This window comes from Furipterus horrens, unplaced genomic scaffold, assembly GCF_987537825.1.
Source record: "Furipterus horrens unplaced genomic scaffold, mFurHor1.1.pri manual_scaffold_11, whole genome shotgun sequence".
Classification (NCBI taxonomy): Eukaryota; Metazoa; Chordata; class Mammalia; order Chiroptera; family Furipteridae; genus Furipterus; species Furipterus horrens.
In genome coordinates, this window is record NW_028327181.1 from 91995773 (window position 1) to 92022576 (window position 26804).

General features: G+C 45.2%; 1 protein-coding gene across 1 annotated transcript in view; it reads left to right on the forward strand.

Moving 5' to 3' along the window:
• The window catches only part of CEP112 (centrosomal protein 112), a 307227-nt gene extending 287201 nt beyond the window's left edge, over window positions 1-20026 (forward strand). The window contains 3 exon segments of the mRNA XM_090290788.1: window positions 15024-15125; window positions 18741-18805; window positions 19616-20026. Coding sequence (XP_090146914.1) covers window positions 15024-15125; window positions 18741-18805; window positions 19616-19619 — 171 coding nt within the window. The 3' untranslated portion in view covers window positions 19620-20026.
• Window positions 20027-26804: the final 6778 nt, after the last annotated feature.

The window sequence follows — 26804 nt, forward strand, 5'->3', positions numbered from 1 at the left end:
TTGTGGGCTCACTGTGTGCCCCCAAATTCACACGTTGAAGCCCGAAGCCCAATGCGATGCTATTCGGAGACGGGGCCTGTGGAGGTAATTAGGTCCTGGGTGGGGGCCCTTCTGATGGGATCAGCACCCTTGTGCGAAGAGATCCTGCGCGTCTCCATCGTGTGAGGACACAGCAGGAAGGGGGACACAGCATGAAGGGGGCTGTCTGCACGTCCGGAAGCCAGCCTCTCACCAGAACCTGCCCCGGCTGCGGCCACCCTGATCTTGGACTTCCGGCCTTTAGACTGTGAGAAATACATGCCTGTGCTTAAGCCGCCCAGCGGGTACATTTGCTATAGGTGCTCGAGCTAAGACAGGTGGGAACCAAGAAGCCAACGGTGTCAAGATATGTATTCGTGAGGACAGTGAGCCCTGACAGTGTTGGCGGGATTGAGAGGAAGACGATGCTGGGAACCCTAGCATTGCCTTAGCCGCTGTCCTCACCATCATTCGTCATTCATCATTCCATCAGCAGGCCGTGTTGTTTGTACCTCGTACCTCCACGGTGTCCCTTGAGTTCTGCTCAGCTCCATCCTCCCCACTGTCATCTTTGCTTGGGCCCCGATCACCTCGTGTTTGGATGAAATGGTCTCTTTCTAGTCAGTCTACCTGGCTCTCAGTTCTGAGGAATTTTCCTTAAATACCACTGTCAACACATTTTCTTCTGCTTAAAAAAACAGCTGCCCTCCCCTGCTTCCCCCGCAGCCCACTGCCAAGCGTCTACCATTCTCCGCAGCCTGGACTGATGGTCCCGTGTTACCGCCAGGCACCCCCGGCCTCTCCAGTCACACTGCAAGCCACACTCATTGTTGCCTTGGCTTGTGCTTTCCCCCCTAAATCTGGAATTCCCTGCCACCACGTTTCTGTCCATCCGACTGCTGTTCTCCTTTGGGGGCACAGCTCAACATCTCCCTTCTCCCTGAGACCTTCCCACCAATTCCATACCAGAAAGATCTTTTTCTTTCCCCAAATTTCTATCATACTCAGTTTCCCCATAGTCAGATGTATGATGTTTGTGGGCAAACTCCTTGATGACAGGGCTCGATGTGTCCTTTGTGTTCCCCGCAGAGCACGGAATATGCTGGCAGCGCTTTTAGGGGCTCAGCATGGATGAGTTGAGGTGAAGAAGGACGCGCTGGTGCAAAGTGCATGTGTCCAGTTCTGTGCAGGCTGTGGGCGGAGCTTCCTTGAGGCTGCTCCACCAATCCCAGTGGTTCCCACCTAACCACCCACCCGGCTCTACCATCCCATTGGCTAAGAATAGTTTAAATTGAGAAGTAAAGGCTGTCCCAGAAATATTGAGATGGTAGTTGAAAGGCCTGCATGCCTAAGACTAGCCACCTGGTACCCAATCCTTAGACAGTCACACCGGCCCCCCACTTTCTGCCCAGACTTCTTCCTTTTACCACGTGTGATCCAGAAGCACCGTTGAGCTGTACCATGGGTAGATTAACTGTAAAGTGTCAGACAAATCTTCTCAAAGTTCCCATCCTATCAGACAATTACTTCACCTTAAGGGACATTTAAAGCATACATATTAACCTAATTTCACAATACAACAACTTCTATGTTTCCAAGATCACGGGACATGACAAAGGTCGCTAAGCCCCTTTTAGTCCAGGGAGTCGGGCTCTCCTGCATACTTAAAAGCTTCCTAAGGGCAGGAGGAAGGAAGCAAGATTAATCATCTCAAAGCTAAAGGAAAATGTTAGCATAATGCAAGATTAAAATAGTATTTTTATCCCAGAAATCTTAGACTTTCTGCTGCCAACGTCAGTTTAAAATGCATGTGCGTGATAAAGAGAAGGGATGAGGTTACCCCGGAGTCCTAGCTCGCCCGCGGGAGCCGCCCAGGAGGGTCCTTCACACAGCAGCCTCCAGTGGTTGGAAATCAGCAAAAACAAGCCCCCCTCAGCCATTCTAGATGAATAAGCAAAGCCACCCCCTCTATTTATTTTCACTTATAAATGAGGCAGTTGACATTGTTACCATAATATGTTTTACGTTGCTGGCCAAGGACTGTGAAGAATGACATTAGTCTTCATATCAGCACACAGTGTTCTAATTTTAAGTAGTAAATTTTCTCTATCACTGAAGTAAAGAAAAAAGCTGTCCCAATGAGGGAGGATCCCACAGCCTCAGCCACCTTTTTTCTTTGGCTTTTTACTCTCTACCAGGAATTCTTTGCAGACAGCATCAGAATATGTTTCTGGATTTCAGGACCTTTTTAATATTAAAGAAATGTCTTCAACTGAAAGAACAAAAGCTTTCTGCTCTTTATTTGACCTTTGTTGGTTTGATGTGTTTTAAGAAAGTTCTGGGCAACAGTTTTAGAAAGAACACACTGACACATCCCTGGAAGAGCACACCATGAAAATAATACTGAGAAAAAGACTGGAAGAGCGAGCCCCTCGCTCAGTCAGACATAACCACTGGTCTCCCCGTGCAGTTTGTGAAGGTTGTGTTGGTTTTGTCTGTGCTAAGAACAATGTACTTAAGTTTTTTAAAGATGCTTTCACCATTCCTAACAGGAATTTTACTCTCAACGTATGTCCACGTGGACCAAGCCAAGTTAATATCTATTACCACTTTATCTGATTTGTAGAAGTAGGAACCCCATCTCTCTTCAAAGATTGGCCCTGTTGCTCCCGCTCACCTAGACGGGGTGGAGGTCTGGTTCCGGGAGCCCACAGTTGCGTGGTCAGGCCTGTCTATTTCATGCAAACTTCTGCCTGCACACGAAGGTGGAAACCATGCCTTTGTGTTGGCAGAAACAACCCATGCGATGTTTTCAAACTTCACATAAATGATATAATATTACTTTTTTAAATACCATTGATCTCTAGTAAAACATAGGACCTACCTTCTGGGGATCAACAGTCCAATAGGAGATAGCAGTATGTGAATCAATAATTACAATATTGTGTGATAAGAAAGTAAAAGCAGAGGCTTTGGGGTCGGGAAGGTCCTAGCCCAGCTACCCATCAGCCGTGTGACTGTGGGTAAGATAGGACCCTTGCTAGGCCAAAGTTTTAATATACAAATAGCCATAAAAGCATCACACAGGACTGGTGGGAAGAGTCAGTGAAATTCAACACTTGGTGAGGCGTCTGATACGTAGAAAACTCTAGGACACGTCAGTTGTTGATGGTGGTGATCATCACCCTAACCATCAGATGCACAAGGTCCCCAGTCATCTTAGAGGAGGGCGTGGTTCCCGTGACTGAAAGGCTGAGGAAAGGGGTCCCAGACAAGGTGCAACATAGGAACACTGAGCGGCGCTCCTGCTACTCAGAAGGACGGAAGGGCACGGAAGGGGCGCAGAGCAGCGCGTGCAAAGGCCTGAGGCCCAAATGGCATGGGATTTGGGGGAAAGCCCAAGTCATGATGGAGTACAAGGTGTCCTGGGAAGTTAGGCTAAGATCAGAGAAGAAGAATCTTAGATGATCTGTGCTTAAGAAATTGTCTTTAATGCATTGGTGAACAAAGAAATCATTGAAGTGTTTCTAGATGGAGGTGTGGGGGCAGGGCAAGATGATCAGGTCTGCATTTCAGAGAAATGGGCAGCAGCGGAGACAGTCCAGTGCAGCCAAGAAGCAGGACAGCAGCCCGAGGTTTCTGTTCCGCAGCGGAAGTCAGAGGTGTTCCTCTCCAGTCAGAAACCTTGAGATTTCCCCTTGTCTCCCGAAGAAAACATGACCTTGAAAGTCCTAACCACACGACCGCCATCCTCACCGACCCCTGGATGGTCCCTCAGCATCCTCCACAGTCACCTACATGTGGCCAGCTCTCCCCTCAGCCGCCAGTTTCTCCTCCCTCTTACCTATCTACAAAGTTCTGACTCATTCTGCAACAACCAAACAGAACTTCGTCATCTCTGTGAAGACATCCACTGTCCCACTGAGACGTTATCCGTCGCTCCCATTCCCTTCCTTGGCCCCTCATACTTCAACCGGGTGTTTAGGTAGCTCCTTTCTCGCGCGTCTTATGTAAAAAGCATGAGCTTCTCAAGGACAAAAACCATGGCGCACTCGCTTCGCGTGTCCACGCAGAGCTCTGCAGCATCATCACCCCTCAGTGCTGGGTGGACGCAGATCCCGACCGCCGTCATCCAGAAAGCCTGAAGGCGGTCTTTTGATAACTTCACATTCCCTACTTTTAATTGAAAGAACGTTCCTTTTATCTCCGCCGTGTAAAGGTGAACAACTCGCGGACTGAGTCAGTGACTATTTACAATGGTGTTTTGAGTTTTTCTGCTCTGAGGTTGTGGGGTCTCTGTTCCCATTAGTCGGAGGTAAGGGGATTCGTGCACAAAAGCCTCATTAGTGTTAATTGGAACCGTCTAAGTAAATCCCGGGCGCGCCAGTAGGACAATGACCGCCTTTGTGTTCCTATTTTGTGCTGCGTATAGAATGGCGGATCTGGCGAGAAATGCCCCTCTCAAACAGAAGGAGGTAATTGGTACTTTGGGGGAGAGGTTTAACTTATTTATAATTGTCGAGTTTAAATATGCAGAAAAGAAAGAGCAGTCCTAGCTCGCCTCTTTTGAAAGATGTTCTCAAACCATGTCAAAAATCTCTGACTTAATCAGATATTTTGAACCATTTTTAACTGAAGTTTAGGTGTAAATACATATCGACAAACTGATCCCACCTCACACGCTGTTTGCAGCATCGCTGCTTACCAAAATCTCATGACCAGTCGGCTCTGCGGGTGGCTCTGTCGCACACGTGGTGACGCTGGAGGGGGTCTTCACTGGCCTCTCTGCAGTGACTGACGCCCGGCTGCTCCCCTTTCCCTGTGGAACCCAAGGTCGTGCTCCCCAGGCCCCTGACTTTCGTCCCACCTCTCAGCTCTTCTCGGCTCTTCCTGATCGCTCCCTGGTTCTGCTGCCTCTCCCGTGGCCCGCAGGTGGGAGCCCCTTGTGGGTCTTTGCTGCCGGGAAATTCCTCTTCTCTCCTTCGCCCTCCAGAGAGCCCTGCATTCGCGGGGCTTCACCTTCCCGTTCAGGCGCCAGGCCTGGCTCCCCTCGCGCGCGCGTCTCCCTGGCACCTCCGACTAAGTAACTGCAAACCAAAGCCGCGTCTTTTCCCTGCCCACGCACGGGCCCGCTCCCTTTGCCCGCTGCCCTTCTTCCAGCTGCGTGGCTGAAGGCATACTTCTCATCTAACTCAGCTCTCGCTTTTATTTTCTGCAAGCCGGTTGTCAGGGCTGACTAATGACCTTCCCTAGCTGTCACCTTAGAACAAGAGCTCCGCGCTCTCCCGGATCACTCCAGCCGCCCTGACTCTCCTCTCCTGAGATTTCTTTATAATGTTTCCAGGTCCATGCTGCCCCTCCCCCACCTCCCAGGACCGAGTGGGCACAGGGCAGGGGCAGAGGGCAGGGTTCCGTCCTGGCTCTCGCAGTTACTCACCGTGAGCTGGTGCTTCGTCTATGAAACGGGCCCGATACTGTCTACCACGCAGATTCTACCTAAGGATTCAACAGAACCTTAACAGTCCAGGGAAGACTGTCTGCAAAGTCCTTAATGTAGTGCCTGGCGTATAGCTCAGGTGTTCCTAAGTGTGGCTTCTCTTTACTCTTCTGTTTTCTGTGACATTCTATTGAAACTTGTTGTCAGGACTTCTACTACCCTCCATGACTTCAAGGTCCCACCTACCTGTTCAGCCATGGATTTATTCAGTCATTAACTCATTAAGACAATATTTACTGAGCATTTACTATGTGCCAAGTGTTCCAACCTTACTTCAGTGTACGAAGGGGAAATATAAAATGGACCCCAGACCCCCCTACCAGCCTTTCTGAACGTCAGTCTCACTCTGTTAGTCTTCTTGGTCTTTCTTAACGAAGTCTGTTAGAAGTCTCAGGAGCCTTTTATTTTCCCCTTGGTTGGCGTTTTGGTCCTCTGTTGACAGACACTACCTTTCAGGGAGTCTGAAAAAAGGGCCAACCCACTGTCTTTCTGAAAGGAAGGCCAGGCACTGTAAACAACGGGGAAGGTTCCCTGCCCCTCCCTCCCCAAGGAGTCTTCTCCAAACCCTTTCAGAGACCTGCCTTACCCAGTAAGGGGCACAGGTTGCCTGCCTCCGACTCTATAAACTTGGCCCTCCGAGTGTCCATGGTCTTGAACAGGTGCCTCCTGGACGCCCCTGTTTCTCGTCCCCTGCCCCCAGACCTGCTGCATGGACCCCATAGCCCTCGAAGACTCACACCAGCCTCTCTTTGGTGGGAAGGAGTATTCATAGTGAATACCAACCTAAGTGAAGACTAATATTAGGAATGATATTATTAGGACGGGAAACAGTAGAAATAGTAACCAAAAGTATATATTCTAGTGAGAAGGGAGTTGGGATTGAATTTCAGGGGAAAGAGAGAAGCATGAGTCACTTAATAACACAGCCCTATAAATAGTCAGCTGGTGAGTACAGGGGAAGAATCGCAGGGGAGGGAGCAGAGCAGGGATGAAACAAACTCCCCTCCTTCAGGGTAAATCTCTAAGATCACTTTTGATCTCAGCAGCCCTGTAGGCCCTGGTGTTTGCCTCTGATTTTCTCAGCTTTGAAGCTGGCCTACTTATTAATAGCCACCATGATGACAGAATCTGCTCTTTGTATTTAGGGAAAGGTTTTGCGATTGCTTTACTCGACACTCTGAAGATCCTGTCATCTTAAGACAAAGACTGAGTTAACACCAACACTTGTGTGCTCTGAAGTTTTGATTAATTCACTCACTCAGCAAATATTTATTGAGTTGTGACCATATGCCAGGCAGCATGCAAAAGGCTGGGGCGCAGCAGCCAGCACAGCAGACGCAGTGTCTACCTTGTGGCCCTCCCGGTCTAGTGCAGGGCTCAGCCAACTTTCTGTAAAGGGCTAGGTAACGAATGTCTTAAGCTTCGCAGGCCATAGGGTCTCTATCAAGACCACTCAGCTCTGCCGTTGTCATGCCGAACAGCCATAGATAAAACATAAACAAATGAGCATGGCTGTGTTCCAATAAAACATTATTTACAAAAACAGGCAATGGGCCAGATTTGACCGGCAGGCCAAGATTCACTGACCACTGGTCTGACGGATGCAAGTCATAAATGCAAGTTAGATTTTGCTTGTTTTTCAATTAGGACCATTTCGGTTATGACAGAAAATGCAATGCAAACTGGAAGACCTAGGGGCAGGGCTAACTTCCGGTGCAGCTTGACAAAGGGCGCACATGTCCCTTTAGTCCTTAGTGCTTTTTCTCTGGGTTGGCCCCTCTCAGTCCAGCTCCCACTCTGGTAGCGAGACTGTTGTCACAGCCCCAGAATGACATCCCTGGGGGGAGCCCAGTGAATGAGAGTTCCTGTCCCAGCACTGTCCGTGACCCTGGTCCCCTAGACTTGGATCACATACCCAGGTCCCAAATGGTCATGGCACGGGGACTGTGACATGATGACTGGCTTGGCCCTGGGACCTTGGGTGGGACAGAGGAGTGGGGAGAGGAGGGTTCAGTTCCTAGAAGACTTGAATGGAGGCCGGGGGGCAGAACTCAGAGTAATCCACTCCATGGATCTCAGGAATCCTGAGCAGTTCCTCCGAAGGCCACGTTAGGTCCCAGGAGTTCTGTGATAAGGTTTCAGCTTCTTCGTCTCCATCAGGAGGTAAAGCGTGCAGCTTACTGCCAAACACTGCCCAGAACTTTAGTATTTATTCACACCTGTTTATGTCACCTCCAGCCTTAATCTTCTTATTAGACATCGAAGTCTTTGACTCATGAACATATTTGCCCAGTTCATTGGTAATCTTCTGGCCTGTGACTGACTGTCTTGCCCATTTCCCACCATTTGTGTGTGTGTGTGTCAGCCCTTGGGAGTAGACAGGCCCGAGTTAGGAGCCTTTTGAATTTCCTGAGTCTGGATCGAGAGCCCCTGAGCCTAATTAAAATGCTGGGTGCAGATCGTCCTCTTCATGCGCAGGCCATCATTTTCTCCACTGCACCCGAAAACTGTCCCTCCTTCCTCGCTCTTCCCAGGAACCAGTTCCTGCCCCCCTCCTACTACTGAGGGCAGCAGCCCCTCCTCCTGGGAGGCCCCGGCCCACGAAGCAGCGGGCTTCACTCCCTTGGGTGGAAACTGGTCCCATGAGCTGCAGCCTCCATGTGGAGGGGACACCAGTGGGAATAAAGAGCCGTAAGATAAAACCCGTATTGGAAAAAGGGGGGAAATGAGTATGATAAAGGGGGTTAGGAAATTTATGGTTCCTTTTCACCTTTTCACTTTAGAGTTCAGAGTCAGTGTAGTGCACTATGCGGCAGAGCACCTTGCTTCAAACGGAGCTCGGCAGTTGCCATGGCAACGCATAATACCTTAACCCCGCTGAAGATGAAATTTCTTAGGAGGCAGTGCATTCTTTCTCAGCTGCACCAGAGCGGTTTTGCACCATCTTTTGCTACTGTTTCTTTCATTCTTATTCTTTGAACCACATTGGAATTCAGTATGAATCTCTAAGTTCTATATACTCACTCCCCTAAAAAGCCATGCAAAACCTCTGTGTTGCACAACGGCCCATTGCTCAGAAATACCCTTCACATCTGTTTATGTTACATCCAGTCCCTCCCAGCAACCTCCCTCCCCGTGCCCTGCCCCTGCCAGCCTCGTACCCGCCTTTCACTACCCTGAGGAAGCCCAGAGTCTTCCGTGCTCCCTACTTACCCCCAAGTCCCCTACTTCGGTGCCCACCCACATTCACCCTCCTTTGGGGTATATGCTATGTTCCCCCCATCGCCTACCCCCAACAGTCTACCTGCCAATCAAACTCAGTTTGCTTTATGGCCTTCAGCTAAGCCAGGTGTTAGAGGGTCAGGGTTCTGAATAAATTAATCCAAAAGGAGTGGAAGCACTGGATAATCTCCCTTCTCCCTCCCATGTATTTCTAATTGGTAGAAATCCCGGCTGGAAAGTCTACACATATGAGCCATTGTCTGTAGCCTGGGTAGACGGTATGGCTCAGAAACAGGTACTACTGCTTCTCAAAGGCATGTCGGTTATTTTCGTTATAAAATACAAATCCATTTAAAATTGATTCTAAATTCATAGAAGTTTTGTATCATTATGTACTTTCTTAATGAATGGATACTAAAAAATACGAAAAGAGGCTTAAATGGAGTCCTCAGATTAATCATGGATATATGCAAATAATTTGCTAAAAGGATTTATTATAGTATTGCAAATAATTAGAAAGCAAAAAGTCGAATGATAGGGGATTGGCTAAATTGAATATATAATTCAGAATACATATAATATATAATGAAATACATATGTATAATCCACACTGTATGATGTATATAACAACTAATATTTACTGTACATTTACTAAGTGCCACTCTTGTAAAAATTCTGCATGAATTAAATCACAACAGCCTCGAGAAGTTGTGATTCCCATTTTCCTGAGAAGGAAGCTGAGACACAGAGAAGCTGGCTTTCCCGGGGCCCACGGTTCAGGGTCACAGCCCAGACTCAGCTCCAGGTATTCCTGCTCCAGAGTCTGGGCTCTTAACCCTCCAGTTCACTATCGCGAGTAAAAGCAGGTCATGGTCACTCTCTCCTTTTGTACAAGGTGACTCTCTGAGGTCATGTCATCAAGCACCCCTCTGCTCTGAACACTCACCAAGGAGTGGTAAGATATAAAAAGAAAAGTAAAAGGAGGCGTTTGTTATCACAAGCGAGATGACCACCTGCGTGGCCCAGAGACAGAACGGAGCCGCCGAGGGGTGGGTGCGGCTAAAGCAGCAAGTACAGGGCCCTGAGCCAACAGCAGGCAGAGGCCCCTGGGAGGGGAGACCCAAGGGGAACGGGGCCTAAAGTTGCAGCTAGGGCTCCTTGCCAGGGAAATGACAGGAGACTGGGTCACAGCTTGAAACAGTGGCCTCCCCTCCTCTCTGTGCTGTGAATCTTGCAGTGAAGTCATGAGTGCGTGAGGCTGCATCCCGAAGCTGTTCATACAGAGCCACGCACTTCCATCGTACCTGCTGGTTGCCACGCTTTTGACATCTTGACATGACTGATTGATACAGTGTTTTTCAAAGAAAAACACCACTAAATATGTTTTAGTTCTCCCTTCATATTTATAATGGGATTTTAGAGATGTCCATGGCTCACTTTTTTCAATGGCTCTTTTTTTATCTCCAAAGACCCTCTTGACTCAAGTCTGCTCCATATTCCATCCACCCTGCAGACGCTCACTGGTGCAAACGAGTGTTGGTCTGACTACTCAGGATGCAAGTTTTACTTCATGGTAATGCTAAACCTCAGTCGGAGGTGTTCTTAATCTTCATACCCCATTTTTAAAATTAAAGGAACTATTGTCAGTGCTCTGCCATCGAGGGAGAGGTGGGCAGGCCGTTGTCTGGTGTTATGGGTACCATGTTCTGTACACACCATTGCCACTCAGCTGACAGGGGTCTTATTACAGTATAGCAGTGTCACTGTTTGTCAGTGTCCTTATTTTCCTTATTTTTCTTGCTAAAGATAAGAAGATGAAGGAGAGTGGGGAGAGAAGTAAACATTGTGGAGACAGGGAGGTTCCTGTCTGTTTGGGGTAATGAGGCTGAGGACTGCAGGAGCAGACTGTCACCGTGCTTTGTGGGGGGGGGGGGGGTGGAAATGAGCCACAGCAGTGCTGGAAGTTCCTTTCCAGAATTATTCACGTGAGAACAGATTTTAAATTCTTCTGCATTTAATAAACATCATTCACTAGTATAATCACACACTACATACTACTTGAATGTTAATATTCAAATCTAATAATAAAATAGATTTGTATGTAAAAAGTTTGATATTCCTTAGTAAAAGAAACTGTATGTTCATTAGACTCTTTGCTGATGTGGGAAGGCAGGAAGAAGAGACAGTGGCATAGTTAGGGTTAATAGTTTGTGATTAGACTATAGGTAAGTGTTACCCTCCCTCATTACTGCCCCTCAAATACATTGTGGGTCAGAGCTGGGTATAGAAAAATGGTAGCAGGAGTCAAAAGTGATCTAAAGGAATATAAGTTAATTCTTTTCTTTCTCCTATTTTGCCATGTGACAAACTTAGATATATCCTTCACTGGCTGAATTTTAAAATGTGTGCTTATGCGAGGGATTTGTGGAACTTTTATTTTAGGTCAATATGTCCATTGTATTGGTATACATTTTTTAAATTGGTCTTCTACAGAAATCTTTAATAAATTAAGATTTTGAACTGATGGGAAAGTATGGGGAACCAACCCATATCGGAGCCAATTATTGTTGTTCTTGTTGTTATTCTCATTAAAAAAAAAAAAAATAGAGCAAACTCTAGACGGATGTCTGGAAGAAAATAGCAGTACATTCCCACCCCTTAACCACCACCACCACCACCCAGGCCCCTAGTGGATAAAACTGCTCTAACTGGTTGAGTCTGTGAGTTCCTTTTCCTTTTGGGGTGGGAGAAACATTGGAGCATTTGGGAAGATTATCTGAGAGACGGCGGAGCTTGGTGACTGAGAATATATGTGCCTCAAAGTCAGACCACATGAATTCAGATCATGGCTTACCACTCTGTGCTTACTCGCTGGGATGTCAGGAGGATTAAACACTTATTAAAATACTTAGAATTGTATCTTGTACATAGACATATTCAGTAAATATTTGCTCATAGTCGTCGTCGTCGTCGTCGGCAGCCGTCCGTCTCGAGAGACGATGGTGTAGCTTCTTAAGAGTCTATCTGCACCGCCGAGAATGGCTGTGCAGTCCGACTCGGGAGTGACATGGTATCTGTCTCCTCCCGTGTTGAATCGACATCTTGTGATGACGCTGAAGCTACAGAGCCTGGGCAGGGTGATATGGAGGGTCTGCTGTTGCCCATGCAGCAGACCCCCCCTCTCTTTGCAGCTGAAGGGTCCAAGGGAAAGACAGAGTCGATACAGCTTAGGTTCAGGTGCTTATAGTAATATCTTACAAATAGAGTAAACCAGATAGGGTAAATTTTTCTGACTTTATTAAAGTAACAGGAGTCTGCTTGGTATAATTTTTAAAGTCAGGATTTGGGTTTAAGGATTCAGTGTAGTAGTATTATTATGATTGATAGTCCCACATGTAGGTAAGGTAACTTTAGATTTTCCAAGAGCTCATTTTAAGTTCATTTAGATTCACTGAAATCATAAAAACAAAGAAGAAAGGAGTAAACAGGAAGTAAAACTGCCTAGATCCTCAGTAGAAGTTGGAAAAGATAGCATACTGCATTTTAAAAGCGATGGAAGTGGTAGTGGTAATCAAAGAGCAACCTAGCTCAAATAGTGTTTCGCTCTCTATGGCCTAGCCTCCAACAGAGGGAGACCAGCAAATGTGAAAAGTGAGGTGGGAGCAAGAGCCAAAAACACTGTGAGCACTGACCAAAGGGCTTAAGTGCTCGGGCTTGACCCACAAAGTACTCAGAAACTGGGGGAAGACGGGCCCAAGAGCTCACTCTCCATACCGCAGTATTCAGCAAATAGTTGGTTCCATTCAAAAATGAGACTTAATTTTTTAAAGAAAAGGGAACTAGCATAAGGTCCTTGCTAGACTGAGAGAGAAAGAGGAAATGTAAGAAAAAAGCAAGTAAAAAACAGGTCAAATGGGAAGTTACCCAAGAAATAGGGAAGGTTCAGACAGATTATAGTTCTTTATAACAAAGTTCTTCACAATGTCAAAGCATTAATAGAACACATTGATATATCTATCTGTCAAGAAAAAAGCTGGGGGCAGATAGAGAAAAAGAAAAAAGATGAGATATGTTTTTTAAAATGATACAAGTCAACACACATAGATGAAGAGTGATCTCTCAGATCATAGGAAAAATAACCAAAAGATTACAGAGATTGAAACCATATTAGAAGAAACAAAAATAGAAAAATTGTAACTGAAAACATCCAAGGAAATACAGTGATCAGACTAAAGGAAATCCCACAAAATGAAAGGGAAATATAAAATAGATATAAAATGATAAGAAAGTAAAACAATAGAGAAAATTATAATTATGGAAGATTATCATAGAAGAGCCTATACATGCAAAATTTATGTTCCAGAAGAAGAAAACAAATAGAAAAAGTTTCATATATAATATAAACACATAGAACAATAATATCAATAGAAGATAACTGATTCTTCTAACAGAAGAACCTTTTCTTCAGAGAATGGAATTTAAAAATAGAAAGGGCACACCCAGTGTCTCAGGAAAATCAGTACAGAATAATAGCAAAACATATCTCAGTAAAGCTACTGAATCAAGGAAAAAGAAAATTATATCAGCATCCAGGCAGAGAAAGAAAGTCATATTCAACATGGAAAAAAAAATTTAATCTGGCTTCAGAGTTTACCATAGCTATATGTAATGCCAGAAGACATTGAGAAAATGTCTCAAGTATTGAGAGAAAGAAAGTGGGATTGAACCATTTTTATACCCAGCCAAGTTGTCTTTCAAATGTACAAGCAAGTGGACAGACATTCTTAACAAATAAGATTAACAAGAAATGAGCAGACAGGCATCCATTTTAAAACAGACATGCATCTATTTTAAAAGAGTAGTAGCTCAAAACTTCAGAACCAATGTTGAGTGAGATAAAAATATAATCAATATAGCAACCTGTGATCCCTCAATAAATGTTGTCCTTAAGGTCTGATTTATAAAGCATGTGTTTTTCTTTGCTTTTGCCTTCCATTTGAGTCAGCTGGCAGATGTAACTTGCAGACTTAAGTCCAAGAAGAAAAAGTGGTAAAAATGAAATATTGCATCAGTGGGAGAGATCATTTTTCAGTATTTGTTTTTCTTTTAGGTATAAATCACAAGATTATAACATATCTCAAAAAAAAAAAAAAAAGAAAAGAAACACTTTGCCAGAAAGTGAAAAAATTATATTCTAACATGTTCACTGTGGGTTTTTAGTAGATAATGAAATGAACTATTAGAACACATTTCTTTCTTAATTCAGTTCAATAAAAGAAAAGTTGGGAATTAAAGGCTAGTAATTTTCAGTTATCCTCAGTAAATCCATAGACTCGTCTAACTGAACTTAGTTATGCATATGTTCATAGCATGTTCCCTTATTTCCAGATACGTCCACCGAATCATTTATGGGATACACTACAATTCAGCCTTCATATTCAGTTAAGTCATACACAGCACCATGCAACAGATGTTTAAATTCTATCCCATCTCAGATTAAGAGGAAGAGAGATAAAGAGAAATAGCTGGAGAAGGACGCCAAACATTCGCACTCACACGATGCTCACCCTTCTGCACCTCTTCCTCCTGCTCAGGCATTTTCTCCCAGACTTCTCTTCCACCTCCCTGACTTGTCTCTAGCTTTAGCTTTTAGAGATGAACGGATTGAGCCACCAGCTTTCCCCTTCCCCGGCCTGTGGCCATCAGTTGTTGAGCACGGGCCCAATTGTATCTGGAGGGAGAAGGAAGCCCATGAACCAGAGATGCTCATGGTGACCAGGGCACTCTGTGGTATAGATTCTCCTTCATTCATGTCTTCATAATCGTATGGAGTCTATCCAACACCCAGGTACCTGGCCCTTACGGGGAAGTATCTTAAACCAAGGACATGTTGTAAATTGTCCTCCAGTTTGTTCTGATCAGAATCCACATCCTGATCAAGAAAAGGATACAGGATTAGCACAGCGTGTACATCGTGAGTGGGGAGGAAAGGACAGGTACTTTACTTCCCTGGTGCCGAAAATAGTGTTACTGAGGATTTTAAAGAAGTAAAGTGTTGTTACAAGTACTGTCTCTCCCAGACTCACAAGGACAGGCTGGATACCCTTTTCAGTTTGTAACTGTTCCCTCTTATTTTATGATCTGGTTTTCAACCACGTGTAACAAATTTATCTTTGTGATGAATAAATATTATTCTGGGATTTGTTCAATTCAAAACAATCATTTCTGTGGTTAAGAAAAAGAGAGATAAAACTGTCTTATTTTTATTTTTATTTTTTCATTTCAGATAACTTACATACGACAAGAATATGAAACAAAATTCAAAGGGCTGATGCCAGCGTCTCTAAGACAAGAACTTGAAGACACCATTTCCTCCCTAAAATCACAGGTAACACTAGAATCAAAGCATTTTCCAAGGGTTTTGGTGATGTGTATATCCTGAAAAGAGACTTGCAAATAAGTTTGATTCTGAATTGATATCAGAAATCAATGTGATGTCATAGCGTAACCTATAAGCCAGGATGACTGGGTTTTGTTTTGTTAGAAATGTTTTTCTTACTAATTTGAGAACTCACTGCTTCAATAAGATTTTCTTCAAAGCACCCTTGAATGTGAAAAATTCCGTTATGGTCACTTTTATTCACTTACAGTCTGCATTCCTGTGTGGCCACACCCCTTTATTCTCGGTACCAGGCCCCAAAGGCCACAGCTTAGCACGTTGCTGACTCCTCCGTGTGTACAAGTGGAGAGAAACCGAAAGCACAGTTTCATTAGAAGCATCTTTATCCTGGTGTATTTTATATGATTGTCAGATGTAACAAGATGCATTTTAAATTCAAGGCAGAATAATGACAAGGTATTCAAACAGTCAGGTTAAATATTTCTTGCTGAAATGTGTAGTTCTTGGTAGTTTATAAAATTTAATATGAGAGATAAAATTGATTTAAATTTGTATACTTACAGTTATTCAAAAACTCCTAACATAAGTTTTCTCTATATATTGTCCTTTGATAAAGCTCTATAAACATATATACTGCTATACATTTTATATAGGGCCAGTCTAGTGAATGTTTTTAACTCTAACATGAGAAAGAGTTCACATGGTCCCATTTCCAACACACTTAGAAATTTAAAACATACGTTTTTTCTTACAACAGTTATGTTCCCTCTATATTTCTAAGGATCCTTGCATGGCTGAGACTGTTTACAAACAATAGACAGGACCCAGAATAGCCCAAACCATTCTGAAAACCAAGACTAAATTTGGAGGATTAACATTTTTCAATTTCAAAACTGACTACAAAGCTATAATAATCAAGACAGTGTGGCATTGGTTGAAGAAGAGACATACAGATCAATGGAATGGAACTGAGAGTCCAGGAAAAAAAAAAAAGTTGACATTATCGGTTACCTAATTACCAACAAGGGCTCCCAGATGACTCAATGAGGAAAAGCTAGGAAGAATGTTACCATGACACTGGAGAGTCCACGTGCAGGAGGATGGAAGGGGGGCCCTGACTCACATGTTACACCCATGTTAGCTCAAAGCATGTCATAGCCCTGACAGTCAGAGTCCAGGCTATAAAACTCCCAGAAGAAAATGCTGGGAAAACCTCTTAGCTGAGGAGTAGGAGTGCTTCTCAGCAGTGAGACTGGAAGCACCGCTGCAGGGGGCACACAGGGACGCCTTTCACTTCATCAAAGTGTAAAACTTCGTGCTTCGAAAGACGCCACTTGGAACTGAAGAGGCAAACCATGGAACAGGAGAAGATACTTGCAAGTTATCTATCTAGAAAACTTAACAGAAAGCACGTTTTGTGTGTGTACGGAAAAGCTCCAGGAGGGGACAGTGTCGTTGCTCTCAGTGCGTGAACAGTGCCTGTCACGTACTAGATGCTCAGTAAGTGGACAACTAAAGCAGATGATATAGTCTGATGATACTCACATCAGCTGTTTATAATGTGTAAGACAAAATGTGGAACAAAAGTTAGCTATTCCTGTTATATTTTTCTCAGTAAAAGTCCTCTTATGTGAAAATGAGGAGTTCATCACAACAGTCCTGCCTCCGGAGCCTATCGCTTCTGTGGGTTAAGTATCGCTGTGCCCGCCCCTACATCAAGATCAGTCCTGCGGGAGAGTGCTAACTCAGAAAGGGTTAAGTCGTGGCTATTTACATGAAAAGCTCTCCTGGAGGTGTGGTTTACCCATTAACTTTGTAGGAGAGCTTCCATAGGGTCAGCTATGTAGGACCTGGCACCTTCCGAAGAGTTTTTTTAGGGAAAAAAAAAAAAAAAGAAAAGAAAGGAAGGAAGAAATCTGATACCCACCTGCAGGGCTTCTGTTATCATTCATATCATTTCACTGTAATAAAAGCCGCACCAGCCTCCTGAAGCTGGATGTTGACCCAGAAAGAGAGCCCAGCCAGCTGCAGTCCTGCCCCAGCATGGCAGCTGCCGGGGAGTCTCAGGCCCTGTCGTGAGCAAATTTAGTTTGAAAGCACAGGTGCCGGTGTTTGTTGAAAATGGTTGGAATTCCGATCACAAAGCGTGGTGGGGGAAGGGAAGTTGAATCAGTGTAATCCTTGCATCTGTCAAAATTATCAATTGTCCTAGGGGTCATTTGAGCAATTGAATAAAATTAAGACGGCAGTGAGGATACACATAAGCAACCCCGCGGGGACCACTTGGGTATGTACCCATTTAGAAAGACGGCACCTTCCTTCCTCTCAGCGAGCCCGTTTCCTATTCTGCCAGCTGTACTCTCTTGCATAACTGTGTTTCAGACTCAAGCGTTGCCATGGTTTCAGTTCAGACCAAAAAGGCAAGAATAAACAATTCCAAAATGATCAAATACCACTGACTCTTGATTGCATCGAGCCATAGCCTACACTATCCCGAACCATTTCTATCTGGTCCTTTAAGGCGCCTTTAAATTTATACCTGACATGGGTACCTTTAATAGTAATAGAAATGTATGCTTCAGAATAATCAGGCCACGTTGTAAAGACCTGACAAGAGACTCTGCCAAGCCACCTAGTTTCCTCCATCCCCCTCCCTGCCAAGACGGGGGCACACGTGGGGTGGTACCAGCTATGAGCTCTGCATGAGGTTGGCAGTTCTATTAGTCACTTCACGCCATCCTCATAACCTTGGGAAGCAGCTGTTATTGACCCCATTTTGCAAATGACGGAATAAGAGTTGGAGTAACTTTCCTAGAGCCATAAAGGCCCAACCGGGCATTGAACCCGCGTTGGCCTGGCTCCAGGCAAAGCTCAGGCTCTTTCCACTACAAAGTCTTGTCTCTTCAACCTCAGGGAATCCCTAGGACGGACCGAGGTTTCCAGAAGGCAGTAACTTTCTTTCCACTCACTCATTCATTCATTACCCAGCTAGTGAAGGCCAGCTCCGAGCCCGGCCCCGTAGATGGCACTGGGGACACAGAGAGAGCTGCAGGTTGGGGGAGAGATTTGAAAACCAATAATCACACGGCTTTCCAGGAAGTGCTAATGAATAGAGTACAGGGACACGCAGGAGGGTAGCTGACTGTCCCAAGGGTGGGGCCCATGAGCAGTTGGGAGGAGTCCTAGAATTCCCAGACAAGGTGTCCTTTGAACCGAATAGCAGAGGAAGACTAGAAGACAGCGAGCCAACCATTCCAACAAGAGAAGTGGCCGGTGCCCACGGGCACCAGAGTGTAAAAGACGTGGTATACAAAGTGGGGGTGGGGGTGGGGGGCATGAGGAGGGATGAAGCTGAAAAGAGAGACTGGGGCCCGATCAAAACGGCTCTGCACTAAGGAGCTTGAACTTGATTCTGTGGTCTCTGATGGGTTTTCAGTAGGGACACGATGGGATCGGATGTAGAACACAACATTCCCATGCAGCAGATCCTCTGAGTTATATCTAGGAAGTTGTCCGGGTTTAAATAAAGCCCCACCATGCTGTTTGCACATTATTGCCCTTTAATCCACATTCACCTCTTCTCATCCAGGGTATCTTTTCTAGGTTAACTTTCTGCAAAAGAGAGCATGCATCCTTCAAGAAGAACTGACCGCATACCAAGGCGGCAGGTACGGCCCTTGACCAGAATGCCTTCTGGTGGTTTGCATTGTTTTGCACTGGTGCGTCTCCCGGTTTGACATTAAAGTCTTTATTAAAATTCTTAAACATAATATCAATTTTGAAAAAAAAAAGGGGGGGGGCTTATTTTTAGTAAATAGCTTGTCTTTGAGGAGTCACCCACCTCTTATAATCACACCGCTTAGTCAGGACGATCTGAACGAGAGGAGAGAGCCCGCAGGTGCCGGGCAAGTCCAGGCGCCCCCTGCATTGTCATGACAAGACGCTGTCCTGGAGCCCAGTTCCAGGCTAAGGAGGCAGGGTCATCCTTTTAAGGGAGGGAGAAGATGCCGTTCCGACCATGGTAGGCCTCTTCTTCAAAGTCCTGCAGCCCCTGGGGGCCTGGAGCTGGTGAGATGTTCCCCAGGCCAAAACAGACCCACAGCTCAGGAATGTCGCAACACCCACCATGACTTCCGTGCCCCAGCTGTACAAGGCTCCCAGAGACATCACAGGCATCGATTATGTTTACCTGCTCGAGTTTAGCCTGTCCGCCTTCCTTTTCCTGCAGTGAAAGACTGAATCACTTATTTGGCATCACAGTAAATTAAACGTAAAGATCCTGTGAATCGTTTACTTCTCAAGAGATTCTGTTGCTTGGTATAGACAGGAGTGAACCACTTTTGGACATGAAGGCTGAAATTCGGATATCAAATATTCTTTTTAACCTCTCTCCAACTTCTCTTGACTTAGAACGTATTTTATAATTGGCATGCCCACGAAAGCTAGAGAGAGTCCTGAATGAGATTTCTGATTTTCAGGTAGCTGTGCAAGGACTTCCCTGGTAACACGAGAGTGTGAGATGGATGCAGTGTCTGGGCTGCGCTGCGGACGTCCTCCAGCAGGTTTGAAGATACGGACCGTGTAAAGCCAACTGCGAGAACAGTGGGTGTTTTTAATACTCAAATGTAATTGAGATTATAAAAACATGCATCACTCACATACTCATGGGGTGGTTTTATTTGTGTCTGCCTATTTTTTAACATTCCTTTATTTTCGATTTTCATATTTGTGTGTGTTTGAATGTGTATGGAGAATTGCGTGTATTGGGAAAAGAAATGATTTCTTGTAACTTGCCTGGTTAATGGTTTTGCATAGAACTTTACCAGTTGCATATGATCAAAATCACGTTTGTGTTACCATATCAAAGATCTTAACATGTTTACATTGTTTTCTTGTTCGTATTCATATTTTATTAAAACTATTGTTTTGTACTTGTCACTTTTATTTCTACTTTTTGTTGCACCTCATTTGCCAGAACAGATATGGCATCTGCATGGTATTTTCCTCTAGAAAGTACTGACAGTCTCAAATTATACTCTGGGGAAAAATACCTAATGCCATGTCAAAGATCAAACCCATGCGTAGGGCATTTATTTAGAATAAAAGTCACTGGGTCGTCTGATGTCAGTCCAAGCACTTGCCACGGTGGTGTCTGATCTGACCCTGGACTCCAGGGGCAGAAGAGTATGAGAGTTGTAGGTATTAGCTATGGTTTTGTTGTTACTTTCTTGTCTGTCTTTTTGTGATTGTCATTTTAATATCATATCAATTGCCACTCTTTTAAATAGCCTAAAAATGCAGGAGTGTGTTGGGAAGGATACTCAACACACTGGCAAGTGATAGCACAAAGAGCTTTGATGGGTCCCCGTTTCGTTGTTGAGAAAATATGGTGTGGCTTCCATGTGTGGTGTTTTAGTTACTACCCAGTGCCAATAAGCTCTTCAGTGCTGATCGGTTACCCCTGATTAGCCAAGGACATTTTGAATTGCAGAGACTGGATGCTCAATATCCCTTTGACTGCATCATGGTGCGTGCCAGGGGCCCTCTGAGACACTAACAATCTGAACCACGCACAGGGCTGTAATCATCTGGGTCACTGTAAAAGGTCAGGGCCAGACGTCTATTTACACTTCTTCAAAATTCTTCTCTCTTTCCCACGCCCAACTCTGTTGTTTGCTGCCCGAGGATTAATTACCCTTTTCTGCATTGTAACTGAGACATGAAGATGATAAGGTAGTAACAGGTTTTACAGCCACTTCCAGAGCCGGGGCCAGGACCGACCTAGGCACTGCCGTGCGGCCGGCCATCAGCAGGCGGCCTCGCGTCCTCGCACTGAATCATCTCTGCCCTGTTGCCGCTCGGCCTGGTAATGTTCACCCTGACACCTCCTCCAGAAATATGTCTCCATCCTTTGAAAGATTAGGTTTTTCTTGCATTGACAATAAATTATAGCCCTGGCTTAAAGAATATTCAGGGAAAAGCAAGATTGTAGCAGATGCTGTGAAAACCACCTAACAGACGAGGACAGTTGATACTCAGACGATGATTTAGTACTCGGAAGGAAAAGATTAAGGCTACATGATTAATTTTAAGTACTTCTCTACAGACCGTGAAAACCAGGTTGAAGCTCAGCAGATTTCATTAGTAATGTTATTCGCTGCTTGAAGTGAAAATACTTTGTGAATTGTATTGTCTGCTGGACTGGAACTCCCACTCACGAATATTTGTTTTCCATGAGTAAATATCAGTAGGTGTTTTGGAAAGCTGCCTGCTATTCTTTCTTTTCCTTATTTCAAGGGTTATGAAATTACAAACACTGGTGAACCTTTGACATTACCCAGATCCTGTTTCCTTTCTGAAGCGTGTCGTATACGTCTGGGAGTAAGCGGACTGAAACTTTAGGTCACTTTGATTGTATGGGGTAGGGCTACGTGGCTGGCATTCATGTTTTTGTGAACATTCTCAGATAAAGGAAGAGAAAGAAAAATTATGCTTGGCATGTTTAAAATTCCTTACTGAGTTGATCACCGAGTGCACAAATAGCTACTGAAAGAAAAAGCAAGTACTCAGGAAATAAATTATAAACGTTGTGCTTTATTATAAAATCATCTAAGATTTCTTCTTTTATCTGGTGGAAGATCGATTTGTTCATCACAAACCTACGTTAGTTACATTTCGAGTTATTATTATTGGCTGCTGCACCTCAGTCAACCACCTGTGCTTTTTCCATCTCAACGTGTGATTGTCAACAGGTAGTGGTTAGGAGCAGCTGTGCAGAACAACTGTGGGATCACAGTGGTCTTGGGTGTGTTCATATCCAGTTCTGGGCTCGGGCCTGAGAAGGGTTAACATGGAAGTTAGCTGTGAGTCATCCCCCTACGTCATGGTTCCGTTGGAGCCCACCATTTCTCTGTCCCTGAGCAGTGAGACACTGCAGGGGTCTGACCCCTGATTTTGCAGCCTCCCTACTCAACAGTCAAGTCCTCAGAGGGTAGCCATCCAGGGTACAATGGGGGAAAAGGAGGACTAGAGAGAGGGGACACAAAATGGATGGACTTGCTTCATAGTTTGTGCAAAAGAATTGACTCATGACGCAAAGGGACTAGCCCAGATCCGAACATTACCCTGTAGTGTCACCTATTAACAGTGATTTTTTTTCAGACACAGGGAGGTGCTCATAGTGGTGAGCAACCTCATTAAGGCACTCTGCAGAGAAAGTGCAGAAAGAAGACACTGTGAGCTTGAATTGACAATTAACAGCTTTCTTATTGAAGTGCATCACCATCCACCGAAGGCCGTGGTGTCTTCGTTTTCCTTCTAAGAGGGAAAAGGAAAGGTAAAACATCAAAAATGGTGGGAGAAAAGTTTCAGAACACAAGGTCGTTTTAATTCGTGGTTTCCTTTAGAGAACTATCTCTTCTCAGCTTTCATATTTTGTTCAGAAAGGTCGTCTCTTTTAAGCCTTGTCATTAAAGACAGTTTGTTCTTTAAAGTGAATTATCAAAGGGTGTAGAAATTGCAAGTTACTGAAACTAAAATGCATGATCAATTTTAAGTCTGCTAACTAAAGCTTACTTAAAATTGGATGTGCTTTTGTCCTGGCAGCCCCTTTGATAAAACCAGGAGAAGATACATGGTTGGTCAATTCAAAGTAGGAAAAGAAGATAATTAGACAAAACTTTTTTTTTTTTTCAACCATTGAAGTGGTTCTTGGATGTGGGGACTTGATTGGGAAGCCGTGGAATAGGCTGTAATGGTATTTGAAAAGTAAAAATTTTGATCCCAGATTATGACCTGTATTAACATTCTTCACTCTGTTGTTTGAAGAAACTGAATCAAACTTCAGATCGTATTATTTACCTCTCACCTGGAGGAAGAGAAGTGGCATTTGTAACAGACGACTGGGGGAATTGTAAAATCTGGATCCCCCACCAATATCTAGATCAGTTGAAAATTCGATCTTCTAGACATTTCAGTTTTAAGCAAGGATTTTCATTAGGCCAGTGGTTTAAAAGCAAAGGCCCAAGATGTTGCTGTAGATTCTGCTGTGTTTAGAACTGAGCTTAGTCTAGACGTCAGGCTAATAAATCCTCTTATATCCTCTTTGGGAGTCTCCCATTTAAGAGAGGTCTCATGGAAAACAGCTAGTTGGACGCAAAGACTTGATGGAGCAGAAAGAGGGGGCTACCTGGTGAGAAGCCTGACGTATTTAATGAGCTAAAATGCAGGCATGGGTGAAACCATTTTGTCCATACTCCCTTTCACTTCAGCTGGCAAGGGAGAGTAGTTCATAGGTGGAGTCTGCTGATGAGTTTTGTTTCCTCTGGCAGCTCTCTTCACTTACCTGGGCCCCGCTTTCCTAACCTGTAGCATAAAGGAGTGCAACTGGACCGCTATTTCCCAAACTCTTAACACAATTCCTCGGACTCAGTGTTTCTCAAACTAGTGTTCCATCGGCTCTTTTCTGTATGATTCATCTTGAAGTATTCAGATGTCACGCTTAGGAAAAATGTCACGCTATATGCCCGCTTTGAAGAATCAGAGTTCCTTCACTCATTTAGTAGCTATTATAGTACTGGTTGCCTACTGTGTGCTAGACAGCACATTCACCGCCTCCAGTTCAGCGGCTGAACACAATCATTGCCACCTCTCTCAGTCCTGAGAGTGGACCAGGCTCAGGGAGGCCTTTCTCAGTTGGCTTTCAAGCAGCTGCAGTCAGATGTTGGCCGGGACAGTAGTCCCCAGAGGCTCTGTGGGCTCCGGCCCACGATGGCTCACTCACAGGGTGGCCGTCGGGAGCCCTCAAGAGCAAGCCCAGCAAGACACCCAACCCAGCAGTCACCAGCTGCCTAAGCCGTGGGCCCGGGAAAGGCCCAGAGTCTGGCCATCCCCAACCTGCCACACCCTGTAGTGATGAAACCTATCTTTCGTGCAGTTGAAATGTCTCCTAAAACAATTCGGTCCATGGCATTGTTCTTCTGTGGGCCACATGTTTTATCGTACAGATTTCTGTGAAATATTGAGAAGTCTAAATCTTGGGGGGTGGCTAAAACGTTTCTTCCTTTGCAAAATCCTATTAATCTATGTTGTATTTCTACAATCATGGCTTAAAGGACGGATTTGGAAACTCAGCTTGGCAAGCCCTGGGTTAGGAATTATTAAGTCCATGTCTTCCTCTGTGATTCCTGCAAAGGACAATAGCGACCACAGTTGTATGTTTCTTTCAGCTCTTCTCTGTGTGGGGCTTACTATGCATTGTGTACCGTAATTTTCTTAGCAAGTGTATTATTACAAGGGTCCACCAAAACCCAGACCCCATGCTTAGCATGGCTTCTTTTTCTCTCGTGGAAATATCGGGCACCTGGAAGGATGTGAACTTGCTGAGCCTCTGAACCACAGAGCACTTAAAAACAACTCAACTAAGTAGAGCGCAGTCATCCAGGTAAACAAATGAATCAGCCTCCTCGTGGCCCCGTTAGCTTTCTCACCGCTGCTGAGTTATCTCTGTCGATGCCACTTAGCCCAGCTCTTGGACCTCCCTGCTCTCAACTTGAACCTGGGGGCCGCAGATAGATAACGCGGAGGAAGCCCTGGCCACCCTTTCACCGTCTGGCATTATCTCCGTTTCTGACTGAACACCGCCTATCCCAGGACGGTCCACCCAACCCGGTGATCGGCGTGTGTTTCAAAAGCGTCACCACGGTCGGTCGGTGTGACTGCGGTGCCGCTCGCTCTCCTGGGCGAGCAGAGGCTGACAGTCGAGAGTGCGAGGAAAATAGAAAAGACGCCATTTCCTTAGGAAGGCGAAGTCTTTTCCTGACAGGGTGGGAGAGAGTCTTGAGCATCTGGTACTTTTGGCAGAAGTATCTTGACATCCCCTGAGACCTCCCCAAAGCGAGTCTGCATCACGCAGCGCCGCTGCGCGCCAGCTGCCCGAGCTGTCATCCCTCTACCTGACTCCCTCCCCCATGCAGCTCTCCAAGGTCCGCGTAAACTTGGTTCCGGTCCCGTTTCCCTGGAACACTCGCTTTTTTTTTCCCCCAGCGACTGCAGTGTCACAATCCTGTGTGAAATCCTTTCAGAACCCATCGCTTGGCCCATGACACCGCATTGTGTTTGTAATGAAAATATTTACCCAAGCCGGGCGCAGCGGTTGCTGCGAGAAGCCGGGGCGGGATTGCTTCATCCCCGGGCAGCTGCGCCTTCGCAGAGTCAGGGCCTGCCAGCAGGGTTTTGCCTGAGTCGTGCTTCTTACAACGTTAGGGAACCTTCCTCTGACTGGGTTCCCACTTGTGTAATCTGATTTTCTTGCAAAGCATCTTTCTTTCTGCATTTAGGCATGTAAATAGGGAGGCTGCTAGAATACAAATCGGGTGGATTAAGGGACTATTTTTTCCTTTAAAATCCTTTCTACAGTCTTCTTGGGAGGGTGTGTGCATGCATGTGTGTGCACATGTGTGCATGTATGTGTGTGTGCATGCGTAATTTTTTTAACAGGCTAATTAAGATAGCAAACCCATGTAGACCTTCCACTGCCAGCCTCTCCTATGAGGTACTTTGCCTAAAGCCATGTAATGCTCACTCTCTCTGCCTTTCTATTGGTGGAGGAGACAGATTAATTGGCCCCATGTACATCTCACGTTGTAATTATTGTTCTCCCTTAACATATGAGGAGCATTTTCACTTCAAGCAAACTGTAAATAGAACTCAACTCTTCAAAGCTTGAGTAAATCCATTCCAAAATTAAACGTCCGACAGACCTTTGCTAAGTGCGAGCCTGAGGCTGCGACACATATGAAGACCCGCTCCTTGCCTGTAAAGAGCTTGTGATCTGTGGGGGGAAGTAAGACGTACAGAGAAAAGGAAGAAAAAACAACAATACAAGAGAGAACATGACCTGCAGAGGAGAAATGCCCAAGATTACGGGAATTCCAAGGAAGCAATAACGTTTTGAAACCCGTTCTCATAGGAGGAGGGCGCATACAAGCTGGGCTAAAGGAGGATTTCAGGGGGTGGACGTGAGGGGAGGGCGTTTCCGGTGGAGTCAGAGCCAGCAATGTCGTTCTGATCACCTGGATCACAACGCGCTGGGAGAGAAGTCGTGGGAGAGAAGATTTAAAAGGCATGTTGGCGTCAGACTATGGAAGGCAAAGGGAAGCACAGTTACTGACCACCTACGGCAAATGGGCTGGGCCTCCACACGCGGTCAAGAGCTTCGGAGTCAGAGAGCCTGGACTTGGGCCAGTCGCTTGGCTTCTCTGAGTCTTAGTTTCCTTATCTTAGAAAATGGAGGAGAGAGTAGAACAAGGCTGTGAAGATTAAATGAGATAATGCGTTCACTGAGTCTAACAAGCAATAAACATTCAAAGTGTGAAAGCTATTTTTATCTTCTGACAACCCTCCATAATTTCATGAGATAAGTGTTATTTATACTTGAGGAAACTGAAGCAAAGAGAAGCCTGGACATTCGCCCAAAGCCACAATTCTAATATATGATGAAAGCAGAAATTGGAACTGATGTCTCCAGTTCCCTCACTTTTGCCCCTTTTACCCTGTTGCATTGCCTCCTTGGTTGGACGAGGAGAGGTTTGGCCATTATAAGCATCAGGGAGCAATTTAAGGGTTTCGAGCAGGGGCGTGACGCTATCTGAACTTGCTATGGAGCAC